The sequence below is a fragment of the Heptranchias perlo genome, chromosome 36 (assembly GCF_035084215.1).
Source record: "Heptranchias perlo isolate sHepPer1 chromosome 36, sHepPer1.hap1, whole genome shotgun sequence".
Lineage (NCBI taxonomy): Eukaryota > Metazoa > Chordata > Chondrichthyes > Hexanchiformes > Hexanchidae > Heptranchias > Heptranchias perlo.
Window position 1 is genome coordinate 18748915 of NC_090360.1, and position 15809 is coordinate 18764723.

General features: G+C 45.6%; 1 protein-coding gene across 1 annotated transcript in view; it reads right to left on the minus strand.

Annotated features, from left to right (window-relative positions):
• zgc:112285 (uncharacterized protein LOC561476 homolog) overlaps window positions 1–15426 on the minus strand; it is a 28976-nt gene extending 13550 nt beyond the window's left edge. Inside the window, exons 1-5 of the mRNA XM_067972338.1 lie at window positions 15330–15426; window positions 9220–9329; window positions 5405–5499; window positions 4174–4454; window positions 732–895 (exon numbers count right to left, since the gene is read on the minus strand). Of these exons, the coding sequence (XP_067828439.1) occupies window positions 732–895; window positions 4174–4454; window positions 5405–5499; window positions 9220–9329; window positions 15330–15426 (747 nt within the window). The remainder of the gene's footprint in view (window positions 1–731; window positions 896–4173; window positions 4455–5404; window positions 5500–9219; window positions 9330–15329) is intronic.
• Window positions 15427–15809: the final 383 nt, after the last annotated feature.

Consider the following 15809-nt stretch of genomic DNA (forward strand, 5'->3'; position numbering starts at 1 on the left):
TCCCAGTAATACACCATCACACACATTACAATGAATCCCAGTAATACACCATCACACACAGTACAGTGAATCTCAGTAATACACCATCACACACAGTACAGTGAATCGCAGTTATACACCATCACACACATTACAATGAATCCCAGTAATACACCATCACACACAGTACAGTGAATCTCAGTAATACACCATCACACACAGTACAGTGAATCTCAGTAATACACCATCACACACAGTACAGTGAATCCCAGTAACACACCATCACACACATAGGTGAATTTGGATGCTGAGCAATAATGAGCTATTTGGTTGTGGGGAGGGTGGGGGATGTTACAGCCCAATTCTGTCCTTGTACACACACCCATTTTCCAATGGACGTCACTGGACAGCGATCAGGATTAGGCACATTGGCCGATCTCCACTCCCACAAAATGGTGGTGAAGCCCACTATTCTCTCCTGCTGCTGTCCCAGTGGGTATCAGCAGACTCAGGACACACAGGTGATCGAAACGGGGACTTTCCTGGGCCCAGCAGCTCAAAGCCAGTTAGGATGGAGCGTTCACCGTAAGCCATCGGAAGGGCCTCTGAAATCTAGTCTGGTCTTTTGCATGAAACTTCAAAACCAATACTTAATTTATGGATCCCTGACGGTTTAAAAGGGTGAAACGGGTGGGTGGTGCGGGGGTTGGAAGCGGGGGGGGGTTAAGATCCAACTACTTCCTTCCAGTTACCTGGCAAGCAGCAGGAGGCTCCTCCGTATCTTTGAAACCAGCACAGATCATCGTGTTCCGCACTCGATCCCCCCAGAACTTCTTCAGTTTGCAGGTTTGGTGATCGATGATTGGTAACCTGGCTTGGTTCAGCACTTCAGACAATGTGACATTTTCCTTTCGACCTGTTACAAAAGGAACGAGACAGACCTCCATGTTACTTGGCTGGACTAATACCTCACTCCTAATAATGCCTGGAATGACTAATACGTTTTGTTTTATCACGCCATGTGCTATTTAAGCTTGGGGCTATTGACATATGAATGTATATCTAGGCTGGCTCAGTTGGTACCGCTCTCGCCTCTGTGTCAGCAGGTCGTGGGTTCAAGTCCCACTCCAGGGACTTCAGCACAAAATCTCGGCCGACTCAGTGCAGTACTGAGGGGGTGCTGCGTTGTCGGAGATGCCGTCTTCCAGATGAGACGTTAAACCGAGGCCCTGTCTGCTCTCTCAGGTGGATGTAAAAGATCCTATGGCACTATTTTGAAGAAGAGCAGGGGAGTTATCCTCGGTGTTCTGGCCAGTATGTATCCCCCGGTCAACATCACCAAAACAGATTATCTGGTCGTTATCACATTGCTGTTTGTGAGATCTTGCTGTGCACAAATTGGCTGCTGCTGTTGTACATTACAACAGTGACTACACTTCAAATGTACTTCATTGGCTGTAAAGCGCTTTGGGACATCCTGAGGATGTGAAAGGCGCTATATAAATGCAAATCTTTCTTTTCCTTCTTTCTTTGTGAATAACAGGGTTTAACCAGCAGAAACTGTTACAAGGACAGATATTGCTTCCCTTTGTCTTGCACCATCATCACTTCTGTCATTTAATCATCTCCTATCCTCCACCTAATCACAGACCTCTCTTTATTTTTCTCTCCGCACCCTTCCCCTGGCAAGGTTCCTCCTTATAAACTGTTCATCTGTAACACCATCATAGTCCTGACGAAAAATCATCGACCTGAAATGTTAACCCTTCCTTCCTCTCTCCACAGATGCTGCCTGACCTGCTGAGTGTTTCCAGCATTTTCTGTTTGTTCATTTCAGATATCTGGATACTTGACCACAGCAGCTGCAGGGAGCACAGAAAGACCTGAGAATAAGTGGTGGGGTACCAACATACCAGATGTTCAGCAAGTGGTGGCCAACAACCGAACATCTGTATGTCGGGTCAGAATTCCAGGGGTCTGGGAGAGAGGCCCACACACTACAGGATAAGTGCATGAAACTTTCCTTCTGTAATCGTCTTGTGGATTGATGCAGTCGTTCAAACTGGTAAAAAGCAAAGATAGAACTGATGTCAGCAAATTCATCTTCACACAATGAGTGATCAACACATCATTGTATCACAGTATGTTACAGCACAGAAAGAGGTCATTCGGCCCATTGTGCCTGTGCCGGAAAGAGCTATCTGAATAGTCCCATTACCCTGCTCTTTTCCCATACCACTGTAAATTTTTTCCCTTCAAGTATTTATCCAATTCCCTTTTGAAAGTTACTATTGAATCTGCTTCCACCGCCCTTTCAGGCAGCGCATTCCAGATCATTACAACTCGCTGCATAAAAAAATGTTCCTCATGTCATCTCTGGTTCTTTTGCCAATCACCTTAAATCTGTGTCTTCTGGTTACTGACCCTTCTGCCACTGGTAACAGTTTCTCCTTATTTACTCTGTCAACGGAAAGGGCTCCCGGATAGAGCAAAAATCCTGGAACCAATTGGATTGGAGGGTGGGGGGGTGGTGGGGGGGGCAACTTCCGGGTCTTTCTGGGTGGATGAACTGAGATGGGTCGAATGGCGATGTAGAAGGTTGAGACGCAGTTGCACCAGTTCTTGTGCTTCTGGTACCATACAGAGCTCGGGCCAAAATGCTAACAGCCCTTGTGGTGCTGATCCAGCCATGGTATTGTGGAAGACTAGTAGTCACAGCCACACCTCTCTGATGTGTGAGGGGGTGAAGTCTGGCATGAGGGAGCCCATCCTCATCCGTTCTGCTGGTCTGCACAATTTCAGACTGTTCTGCATCCAGCAGTAGGAAATGGGGATTCTCTGCACCTTGAAAAACAGGGCTTCTTCACTGGATGAAATGCAAGATATGTAGCCCACTAAGCTTACTCTGGCAATAGGCCTGAGCATTCTTGCAGGGCTATCACTGATCCACAAGTTTTTACAACCACCTTTGCTCTACAATTACCTGGAGTAACTCAGATGAGATAACAAGCCAATGAGCTTAGATTAGGAGTGAGAAAGAAAGACTTGCAATTATATAGTGTCTTTCATAACCTTATGTCCCAAAGCACTTTACAGCCAATGAAGTACTTTTCTGAAGCGTAGTCACTGTTGTGATGTAGGAAATGCGGCAGCCAATTTGCAATCATCAAGCTCCCACAAACAGCAATGATAACAACCAGCTAATCTCTTTTAGTGATGTTGGTTGAGGAATGAATATTGGCCAGGACACCAGGAAAAACTCCCATGCTCTTCTTCAAATAGTGCTATAGGATCTTTTACATCCACCAGATAGGGCCTCGGTTTAGCATCTCATCTGAGAGACGGCACCTCTGACAGTGCTGCACTCCCTCAGTACTGCACTGGAGTGTTAGCCTAGATTTTGTGCTCAAGTCTCTGGACTGGGGCTTGAACCCACAACCTTCTGACTCAGGGGCGAGTATGCTACCCACTGAGCCATGACTGACACTGCAGTGAGTGCGTATCTACATGGTCAATCGCTTTCTGTTATGTTACTGACTTTGGTTTCCCACTGCTGCAGATAATACTCCAGTGGTCCAATTCTGTCCAAACTCTACCTGGTTGCACAGTCCGTCAGATGGATCGCTGAGCATTCTGTAGAAGGGATGTCTTATCATTTTGATTGTTTTCATTTTGAATTGTAAATCAATGTGAAAAGTGACACTTTTTATTTGGACCAATTTCCTTGCAAAGACGAGGATAATGGAAACAATGTGAAACATAATGTGCATGGATACTTTTGGAACCATTGGAGGACTTCAAGGTAACAGGTCGACGTTTAGCACATGGTAACGGTCAGCTCCCATTCGGAAAGATCTTCATCCATATAAAAACAAAGGAAAAGAAAAGACCAGCTGGACTAACTAGCCTGGCCCATGCTGTCATACCCTCCCTCACCAACCAGCCACCCAATCCCCTGGGAGAGGCTAAACAAAACAGAGGGAAAAAAAAAACCCTAGGCCAATTAAGGGGGAAAAAAATTGCATGAAATTCCTCTCCGATCTCCAAAGGCCATCAATCAGGAGACCGCGGTGACTGGGAGTTACATTCCCTACCCTCCCTGTTTTTGGATCTGAACTCATGTTCGAGAAGCAAAAGGAGGGTGTTGTGTCACTTTCACCCGCTCATTGCTAATTCTTCAAGTGATTCTCTTACCTCTGGTGTCACCCCAGCCTGTGGCCCAGCACAGATGCCCAGGCTGCAGATAGCTGGCCTTCCTGGGGATGCAAGCATATCGGATGTAGCTGCTTTGTGGAATGTCCACTGAAGACCTGACCATGGCCACGTCGTACTCAATTTCGTTGAGGAGTGGGTAGCGGAAACGCTCATGTCTGTAGATTCTTTTCACACGATAGATCTTCTCTGTCCGTTCAGTACGGTTCAGGTTGTGTTTACCAAGGACAATACGCCAATCAGCAGCATCCTCTGCTTTGCCCCTGGAATAGACGGTGGTTTGGGTCAAGGGTCAAGCTCCCAAGGTAAATGGTTTAATGTGGGAATTACTGTATTATCCCGTAATTCTAAATATAATAAATGGAGGTATTTGTACATTGACCAGTGTCTCTCAGTCACCTCCTATTGCTTTGTTACACTTTAGAGTTGCTGGTTGAGGCAGTCTAGGGGCAGACATTTGTAGGCCACTGAGCCCCTAAAGAAAAGAATTAGGCCCCGAAATTGCATGAGCCCCAAACCTGGGGCCCTGCAGCGTTAACTCTGCTGGAGTACGATGGGCCATTGAGTGGGCATCTCGGGCTGACGGGCACCTGGGCAACTATGGAGCATTTGGGGCACCCACCAGCTCCACCGCTGCCAGGAACTCAGGCACATGCTGCCAGGTGGGAATGGAATGCCCGGTCCCCGTCACCCCCTCCCCCCACCCCGGGAGAAATGAGGGGGCCAATAATAAACAGATTTGACCTTCAGGGGTCCAAGCCGCTTCCTTGGCCTGGTCGCCCCCCTCCCCCCCCGCACCAAACATACCCCAGTAGGGCCCAGCCGTACAGGCCTCCAACCTTGTCCCGGGTCCCACTCGGACTCCCCGCCCCTAGCCACGTCCCCCAGCTCGGCCTTAGGCTCCACTAGCTTTGCATCACTAGGTTTGTAGGGAGCAAGACCAAGCATATAGGGTCCCGGCCTATGTCTGGGCCTCACTCCGGCTGGAGCTGCACCTGGAGGAGCAAGCAATTTTGGCCCCCATTGTTTTCAATGAAATGTAAAAACATAATCAATGGGTAAATACAACCATTGATAGAATGACACAGCCACATTATCACCAATTCTGTGGGCCTCTGTTTACAGATCCACTGAAGGATTAATGCAGACACACTTTGCCAGTCCTGTTGTGCCTGTTATTTGAACGCGGTGATTCAAGCTTTTGTTCGCTTACTTTTGGAAGCAATGTGCCGCAGTCAGGACCCAGTGCCTGTGAATGAGGGTCCCACCACATACATGGCTGTAGGACCTACTCCCTCTGGGACGCACCTAGCAAGAGAGAAGGACAAGTTACTGTACAGTCTTAAAGCTAACGATGGTCAGATTTAACCCTCAGAGGTTGGGCCACTGACCCTGTCCCTAGGATTAGGAGAGGCAAAATTAAGCAGTTTTCATTATCCACCTGCCTGAGAACAAAACCAATGAAAACATGTTTCATTTTGCTTTCAAATATGCACTTTTTACAATGTAAGTATATGGTCCCAGACTTTCCCCACAGCTTTTATTTATTTATTGAGAGAAGGGGTCTGTACATGCTTGGGATGTTTGTAGCAAGCAACTAAAAGTCAACTACAAACTGAACTGTTCTCACTACAAACGCAGAGCTGGGCAGACGTGGAGTCTTAATTTGAAGCTGATTGAATTTTTTGAAGAGGCGACTAAAGTAGTGGACAGAAGAATGTCAATGGATGTTATTTATATGGACTTCCAGAAGGCATTTGATAAGGTCCCACATAAGAGACTATTAGCTAAGATAGAAGCCCATGGAATCGAGGGAAAAGTACGGACTTGGTTAGGAAGTTGGCTGAGCGAAAGGCGACAGAGAGTAGGGATAATGGGTAGGTACTCACATTGGCAGGATGTGACTAGTGGAGTCCTACAGGGATCTGACTTGGGGCCTCAATTATTCACAATATTTATTAACGACTTAGATGAAGGCATAGAAAGTCTCATATCTAAGTTTGCCGATGACAGAAAGATTGGTGGCATTGTAAGCAGTGTAGATGAAAACATAAAATTATAAAGCGATATTGATAGATTAGGTGAATGAGCAAAACTGTGGCAAATGGAACTCAATGTAGACAAATGTGAGGTCATCCACTTTGGATCAAAAAAGGATAGAACAGGGTACTTTATAAATGGTAAAAAGTTAAAAACAGTGGATGTCCAAAGGGACCTCGGGGTACAGGTGCATAGATCATTGAAGTGTCATGAACAGGTGCAGAAAATAATCAATAAGGCTAATGGAATGCTGGCCTTTATATCTAGAGGACTAGAGTACAAGGGGGCAGAAGTTATGCTGCAGCTATACAAAACCCTGGTTAGACTGCACCTGGAGTACTGTGAGCAGTTCTGGGCACCGCACCTTCGGAAGGACATATTGGCCTTGGAGGGAGTGCAATGTAGGTTTACTAGAATGATACCTGGACTTCAAGGGTTAAGTTACAAGGAGAGATTGCACAAATTGGGATTGTATTCTCTAGAGTTTAGAAGGTTAAGGGGTGATCTGATTGAAGTTTATAAGATATTAAGGGGAACAGATAGGGTGGATAGAGAGAAACTATTTCCGCTGGTTGGGGATTTTAGAGCCAGACCTTTCAGGAGCGAGATTAGAAAACATTTCTACACACAAAGGGTGGTAGAAGTTTGGAACTCTCTTCCGCAAACGGCAATTGATATTAGCTCAATTGCTAAATTTAAATCTGAGATAGATAGCTTTTTGGCAACCAAAGGTATTAAGGGGTATGGGCCAAAGGCGGGTATATGGAGTTAGATCACAGATCAGCCATGATCTTATCAAATGGCGGAGCAGGCACGAGGGGCTGAATGGCCTACTCCTGTTCCTATGTTCCTATAAAGGTGGGGAGGCAAGCCTGAGGGTGGAGGGGGGGAATGGAGGGAAGAGCAGCTGATGAAAAGATTTCTGTGGGGCCAGGAGGAGGGTTAATGCTGCTCCCGACTCTACAAATATCATATTAAAGAACCTTTATTTACTGTTATTTGAGCAGCCTGCAGTGGCCCCTTTAAGAACCAATGGCCAATGTACGCACGACATGCTCTCCACCCATTGGTACCTGAAAATTGCATCAGGGTCATAGGACCCCCATTTTCATACCTTAATGCCGCTCTGGTCAGACGTTTCCAGGACTGGATGGAAATGGCGGTGGGCGGATCAGCAGTCGGAAGGGGGCGGTTCGTAGTGCGCTGCCATTTTCTTGCACTACCACTTCATTCCTGCTCGTAAACAGGGACAAAAATCGGCCTCACCGTGTCAGCTGCAGAGTGAAGTTCCTCCGCTCTGCTTGATAATGGGGGAAGATTTCCTCTGTATATTTGTACTAAAATCATAAATGAGTTCTTTTAATGTTGTGTATTTGTACTAAAATCATAAATGAGTTCTTTTAATTTTGTTATAAATGGTAGATCAAGGAGCTCTTCCACCAGCGTGTCTTAGACCATGAACATTCGACAATTACTTCCCACTGCACCAGAGTGATATTTCCAATTCTCATGCCAGTCATCCTTGTAGCATCTCTGAAGGGGTAAGATCGTCCCATGCACTAAGCATGTTTCCCTCCTTATTCTCACATCACCCTCAGCGAGGTGGCTAATTCTGTGCCAATTGGTGCAAAATTAATGGGCAGTTTTGTGCCATGGACCCACACCCACTGGAAACTAGGACGAGACTGCACAAACTCATTTCATATGCAACCTGATAAAACATAGTGGAGACTTTCGCTCCACCAGTCTGGGATCAACATGAGGCCAGGTTCCAGAAGTAAAAAGACAATGGGGTAACTCTGCACTTCTGTGCTCCCCAAGGAATATTGTAGTCCCGAGTCCCTGACCCGTGGTCCTGTCAAGCGAGGGTCCAAACTGGGAGAATAGAAGTTCCCTTTGTGCCAACCTGTGGTGGCATCCAGTCCCTCTTTAAATAGATTTTAGTCATTTTCTTTTGTTTGATTAGTTCCTGGGCACCGCACCTTCGGAAGGACATATTGGCCTTGGAGGGAGTGCAGTGTAGGTTTACTAGAATGATACCCGGACTTCAAGGGTTAAGTTATGAGGAGAGATTACACAAATTGGGGTTGTATTCTCTGGAGTCTCGAAGGTTAAGGGGTGATCTGATCGAAGTTTATGATATTAAGGGGAACAGATAGGGTGGATAGAGAGAAACTATTTCTGCTGGTTGGGGATTCTAGGAGTAGGGGGCACAGTCTAAAAATTGGAGCCAGACCTTTCAGGAGTGAGATTAGAAAACATTTCTACACACAAAGGGTGGTAGAAATTTGGAACTCTCTTCCGCAAACGGCAATTGATACTAGCTCAATTGCTAAATTTAAATCTGAGATAGATAGCTTTTTGGCAACCAGAGGTATTAAGGGATATGGGCCAAAGGCAGGTATATGGAGTTAGATCACAGATCAGCCATGATCTTATCAAATGGTGGAGCAGGCACGAGGGGCTGAATGGCCTACTCCTGTTCCTATGTTCCTATGCTTAGAGCAGAGAAGGTTACGAGAAGATCTGATAGAGGCGTTCCAAATTATGAAGGGTTTTAATAAGGTGAATATAGAAAAATTATCTCCACTGGATGGTAAATCGGTAACCCCAAGGCAAAAATTTAAAACCATCACCGAAAGAAAGATAAGGAGAGGTTAGGAGAATTTGTTTTTACGCAGAGGGTTGTTCGGACATGGGATGTCCGACCAGAAACTACAATGGAACCAGAATCCATAACAACTTTTAAAAAGGGAAATTGATTAATATTTGAAGAAGAAAAATGTAAAAGGGTATGGGGAAAGGGCAAGGGAGTGGGACGGACTGGATAGCTCTTCTGTACCGGCTCTCTGAAAGAGCTGTCCAGAGTGATGGGCCGACCATGGAGATCTCTATTCTGTAAAATGGAATACCTTCTCGCAGCGATCCCAGATCTGAGCATCGTCCCTTTGATTGTCGCACATTAGTGCTCCTCATTTAATTGTTTACCTGTAGAGAGACCTGCCACGGCCAGGAATGTGGACGTGCCTCATTCCCAGATACGATCCTCCCAGCTATGTTCGGCAAGAATTGTGCGATACCACAGTCCCTTGGCCAATCTGAAAACCCAATAAATATAAATGTCAGCATGGACTTCTCTCAATATATAGTTGTCTGTCTATCACTCTATCTGCCTCTCTATCTACCTGTCGGTCTACCTATGTAGGTTACACCTATCTGGAAAGATTGAATGGGCTGGAGCTCTTTTTTCTAGAAAAGAAAAGACTGAGGGGGTGACCTGATAGAGGTCTTTAAGATTATGAAGAGGTTCGATAGGGTAGATGTAGAGAAGATGTTTCCACTTGTGGGGAAGATCAAAACTTGGGGCCATAAATATAAGATAGTCACTAATAAATCCAATAGGGAATTCAGGAGTAACGACTTTACCCAGAAAGTGGTTAGAATGTATAACTCGCTACCACAAGGAGTAGGTGAGGCGACTGGTATAGATGCATTTAAGGGGAAGCCGGATAAACACATGAGGGAGAAAGGAATAGAAGGTTATGCTGATAGGGTTAGATGAAGAGGGGGGGGGAGGAGGCTCATATGGAGCATAAACACTGGCATGGACCAGTTGGACCAAATGACCTGTTTCTGGGCTGCATATTCTATGTATTTCTATGTATGTATTTATTGGTCTATCTACCTGTCTATCTATCTATAGTGTAAATCCTGCTATTTTCTCCCAGGTTTTCTTTTCTATCTCCGGGTAGCAGACTGACTGTGGCTGGTTGGGCAAGCAAGCAACATCTGGCCACGCTGCCCTGAGCCAGCTGCCAGTTATTATGCATGAGCAGCCAAGGGAATTATTCTCCTTCCCTCCTCCCCCATGAGGACGAGCCTGGCCATTGCTTGGGGCTTCGCCACAGGAGCGCTCTTGAGTCAGCCACTCAGCCGTAGAGGCATCTAAACTACAATCCCACTACCCCACACACACAAATACCATGATATTGTGTGTTGGTGCTCAGCGTCTTGCACCAATACAATCACCATTTGCCCTTATTAAACTCTTGTAGGCTAGTGATTGAAAACAAGGAACATGTTTGATGAATGCTCTCTCTTTTGTCCACTAAATGATGTTGGGGACGGTTATTGCCATTAATTAGAGATGATAGTGGACAAAAACACCAAAACTCTAGTCTGGTGAGATTATAGGACTGTTGTGTCACAAACTACAGCCTCTTCAAGCAGGTCCCATTGTGTTTTCTTCTTCACAAAGTGAAGCTGATGACTATAACACAGCTGTTGGTACCAGTTCATAGATGGTTGCCTTAAATTGACTCTGAGTGGACCAGCTATCAGCTTCAGACATTGTAACTCATTTTCATCACTTCTGTAAGCCTCTGGGGTGATAGTTTCCTGTTACAATTTGCCATTTGCACCTCACCCGTTCTTCATGTTCGAAATTTGTCAATAGGCTACTTGATTGTAGGAAGCAACGCAATCAATCCTGTCCTGTCCTTATCCAACATTCACACGTATGTATTTACAACATGGCTACCTGGGTAGCAAATGGGAGTGAGAACCCTGGCCTGTGTTTCCTTCCCTCATCCTTTGGACACTGTGGCCAATTGTGAGCATCTCTACTACACACCCTTCCTGAGATAGGATAACTCAGTAATGACCGGCAACTTTCCTGCTCTGGATGGCTCAGCTACTTCATACCTTAGCCATTCGAGGAACTCCAAGCTGTTCTTTCCTTTTGCTTGTGGAGACTCTATAGCAGTGTGTGCTGAGAGAGTTCCCAGTACTATTGGAGACTCTGTAACAGCAGTGTGCTGAGAGAGTTCCCAGTAATATTGGAGACTCTGTAACAGCAGTGCTGAGAGAGTTCCCAATACCATTGGAGACTCTGAAACAGCAGTGCTGAGAGAGTTCCCAGTAATATTGGAGACTCTATAACAGCAGTGCTGAGAGAGTTCCCAATACCATTGGAGACTCTGAAACAGCAGTGCTGAGAGAGTTCCCAGTAATATTGGAGGCTCTGTAACAGCAGTGCTGAGAGAGTTCCCAGTACTATTGGAGGCTCTGTAACAGCAGTGCTGAGAGAGTTCCCAGTAATACTGGAAACTCTGTAACAGCAGTGCTGAGAGTTCCCAGTACTATTGGAGACTCTAACAGCAGTGCTGAGAGAGTTCCCAGTAATACTGGAAACTCTGTAACAGCAGTGCTGAGAGTTCCCAGTACTATTGGAGACTCTGTAACAGCAGTGCTGAGAGAGTTCCCAGTAATTTTGGAAACTCTGTAACAGCAGTGCTGAGAGTTCCCAGTACTATTGGAGGCGCTATAACAGCAGTGTGCTGAGAGGAAGCTATTTTAAATCTTTATAAGAAAGGTGACAGTCACATTTTTGTGAGCTTCGCTCATAAGCAAACATTGCATGTTGACACTAATGTCATTGGCAAGGGGAAAACACAGAAGTAGAATTTCACCTTGCATTGTCGGAGTTGCCTGTTTGCTCAGATGCAATTTTAAAGATCCTGTGGCCAACATTCCTCCCTCAAACAACACCACCAAAAAAAACAAATTAACTGGCCATTCATCTCATTGCTGTTTGTGGGATCTTGCTGTGTGTAAAATGGCTGCTGTATTTTTCTACATAATGAGTGACTGCACTTCAGAGTAATTTAGATGAAGTGCGTTGGGATGTTCCTGAGACATGTGATAAGTAAGGCAATACAAGCCTTTCAGTGTAACCACAGCCTCATTTAAAACTGTGTATACTGCTGTGATCAACGGGTCACAGAATGTGTGACTGTACTGTCCACCCATTTCACCTCTGTATGGAATGGGGCTGCCTAACAAGATATCACCACTGTTTTGAATGGCAATAAAGGTAGCTCATAAAGCATTGCTCTGTTACCATGATTTTTCTTTACTTGCTGTTAGGATGTGGGGGTCGCTGGCAAGGCCAGCATTAATGCCCATCCCTCGTTGCCCCAAGAAGGTGATGACGGGCCTTCTCCTTGAACCACTGATTGAACTTGTGGCAATGGTGCTCCCGCAGTGCTTTTCATATAATCATAGGAAGATAGGAACGTACAGGCCCAGAAAAAAAAAACTATTGCGTTCCATCTGATTGCTCCCATAGTCACCACCCTGAGTTTGAACGTCACGAGTGCTTTTGAATAGTATTATGATGAATTCTTCTATTCCCAAAGTGCGGATTTACTAAGATGAGGAAAGATGGAGCTTGATTTACTGGGTCGCCGACAGGCTTTCTGTTGATACAGCTGCTCCGGAGATTTGCTTTTGCCAATTAAACACCTCACCTCACACATTGAAAACGCAGAAGCAATAAAACACCAATCCAATACCCCACTGACTGACTTCACTCCCTGGTCTGAGAACAGAAGAGAGTGAGAAAGAGAGAGAAAAAATAATCGATCATCTTAAGAAAAAAGGAAACCACATCAACGCTTATAATGGACATCAGTCAAACTATGAGGGCCAAGTGATCTGATTGACCGGTGTAAGTTATTCTGCTGATAAGCTGATGATTTCAATTGTGCTTTTGCATGGTTCAAACTCACAGTTGTGTTTTCTGTCACTTCCAGCTCAGTTTTTGTGTAGACCATCAGGGATTTGACTCATTGTTTGCAAATTTCTATAGAACAAGCTGAATAACGAAAGCACAGCTTTTGAAATATAAACCCACGGTGGGGTGGTGGTGGTCGGGGGCTGAAATCATTCTTGGTAGTAGCGCAGAACGGGCAATAGCGAATCAGCCCCCCCGGTTTACACCCCATCTGATTTTCTTTATCATTGTGCGAAGTGGGCCTGCAGTCGACATCTAAATATCACAACCAACTGAAACCATGTCGCCCTGGTGTAAGGGGCTTTCAAAAAGGAGTTGAGTGGCATAAGATTTTTTGCTCATCTCCCCCAGTTTACTTTTCATTCAAAACCCTCAGTGAAACCGGGACTGATGCACCATCATTTGTGGGAATTTTGTAGGATATCCAGGCGTTGAAATTCGTGGGCGCCCAATTTTGGAACGATAACTGCGCCTGAATGGTAAGGCCTGAGGTGCTCCCAATATTGGGCCTCATTCACGTCGAGCTGAAGAGCTGCGAGGAGCAATGGTGGTCGGGGGAGGGGTGAGAGGTAGCGGGGATCGGGGTGGGGGTGGGGGGTGGCATGGCATGGTGGCTGGTCGGGAGATGCAGTCCTGCTCCTCCCGATTCCACGTTCAGGTACGTATTTTTCGAAAAGCTTACCTTGTTGATGGTGGCCTGCAGCGGTCCCTTTAAGGGGCCTGCTTTTCTTGAGGGCAGCCAGCCTCAGGGCACACCAATCTTGCAGTGGGGGCCTCAAACAGGATTAGGCCCCTTATTTGCATATGCAAAGGGCACTGCTGTGAGCAACTCAGGAGAAAGATCATAGGTCTTCTTAAAAAAAATTGTTTTAATTGTTTACAATTAATTTAATTGTTTACAATTTAAAAACATTTCTTTGATCACTTTTACAAAAATGTCGGAGACAGCCTAGTTCATCCAATCGGGCGATGGAGAGTCTGTTCACTTCCCGATTGGTGTGGGAAGTGGTGGGGGAAGGAGGTGCCATGAGGATGGATGTATCTTGGAACCAATGGCAGGAGTGTGGGGGTAGGGTGGTTGGAGATGGGAAGTCATGTGACGACACCTCCAGGAATACATCCTACCCTGCCCACCAACCCAGAAAATGGGTTGGGGTCTCGCTGAGGTCAAAGGTAGTCCTGCCCCTCGCTACCCCACCAGGACTGGAAGAATCCAGCCCACTGTCTCCCTTCTCTGTGGAATCACTAGGCTGGCTCCCTGAATAGGGAATTCACCATGGGGGGAAGCCACGCTGAAAGCTGCAGTGCTAAATACTCAGTAGTGTGCTACACTGAGGCCCAAGTCTTTATCTGCTATCCTACACCATCCTTGTAGTTATTAAACAGAAGTGTGATTCCCGTACACTAACTACTTATATAACATCAAGAACAGGAGAGCTGCTCTGTCACTGATCTGCACTAACAATGCTTGGATTAAAAAAGGGTACAGCAATGTAACGGTTATGTTACTTGATGAGTAATGCAGAAGTCTAGTCTAAAAACCCAGAGAACGTGAGTTCAAATCCCACCATGGCAGTTTGAGAATTTGAATTCAGTTTTAAAAATCTGGAAATAAAAACCTATTATCAGTAAAGGTGTCAGATTGTCGTAATAAACCCAACTGTTTCACTAATGTCCTCTAGGGCAGGAAACCTACTGTCCTGTCTGACTTATATGTGTAAACAATTTTACAACACCAAGTTATAGTCCAGCAATTTTATTTTAAATTCACAAGCTTTCGGAGACTTCCTCCTTCCTCAGGTAATTTACCTGGGGAAGGAGGAAGTCTCCGAAAGCTTGTGAATTTAAAATAAAATTGCTGGACTATAACTTGGTGTTGTAAAATTGTTTACAATTGTCAACCCCAGTCCATCACCGGCATCTCCACATCATGACTTATATGTGACTCCAGTCCCATACCAACATTGTTAACTCTTAACTGCCCTCTGAAGTGGCCTAGCAAGATGCTCAAAACTGCTCCCAGCGGTTCAAGAAGAAGGCTCACCACTATTTTCTCAGGGCAACTAGGGATAGGCAATAAATGCTGGTCTTGTCAGCGATGCCCACATCCCGAGAATGAATTAGAAAAAAGAGTCAAGCCCCACTCCAGGACTGGGCTAACCCTCCAGTGCAGTACTGAAGGAGTGCTGCATTGTCGGAGGTGCCGTCCTTCAGATGAGGTGTTAAACCATGGCTCACACTGCCTGTCTGCTCATATGCAATTTAAAGATCCCATGACCAACAAGCCCACAAGGACTTTAGGAGAAGGTCCACCATCACCTTCGATGGGACACTAGGGATGAGTACTAAATCCAGCCTCGTCAGCATCACCCACATCCCAAGAACAAATAAAAAGAAACTTAACTGTATTTTCCACACACACAGTATTTATGTGGTCACTGATCCACACTAACATTGTTTAGATTGTCAGTAAATGCTTTTTGACTTTTTTTCATTCAGCAGGCAATTTCAACGTTCTTACCTAGGTGTGTAACTTTGTGTTGAAGGCCATTGCCAATATACAAGGCCCGGGTTAGAGACAGTACGAGGGCAATGAGAAGCACACTCTGTCCCAGCATTTTCAGCAGCTTTCCATCGTGTGATTCCAAACATCCCTCCCTTCACTCCCTTTATTTATACAAGTGCGGGGTGTGCAGGAGCCTTCATGTGACTCCATGTCACGATTGTCCCAGGATTGACCCGCACTGCTGTACAACAATAAAGCCCGAGCTAAACAGAGGGGTCCAGACAGTTCTGGGTGGCCTGTTCCTCTGTGTGCACCTGATTGTCAGCCAATCCCATGGTGAGTCAAATCAATCGTTTCAATAATGGGTTGACTGACCATGCACAAACAGCTGCAGCAGTGACTACACATCACTTTCTAGAAGGTATTGTTTTGGGCAAACTGGTATCAATTGGGAGCAGGAACAAGGTCTCCTTAACAGAATGTTACTCTTACCAC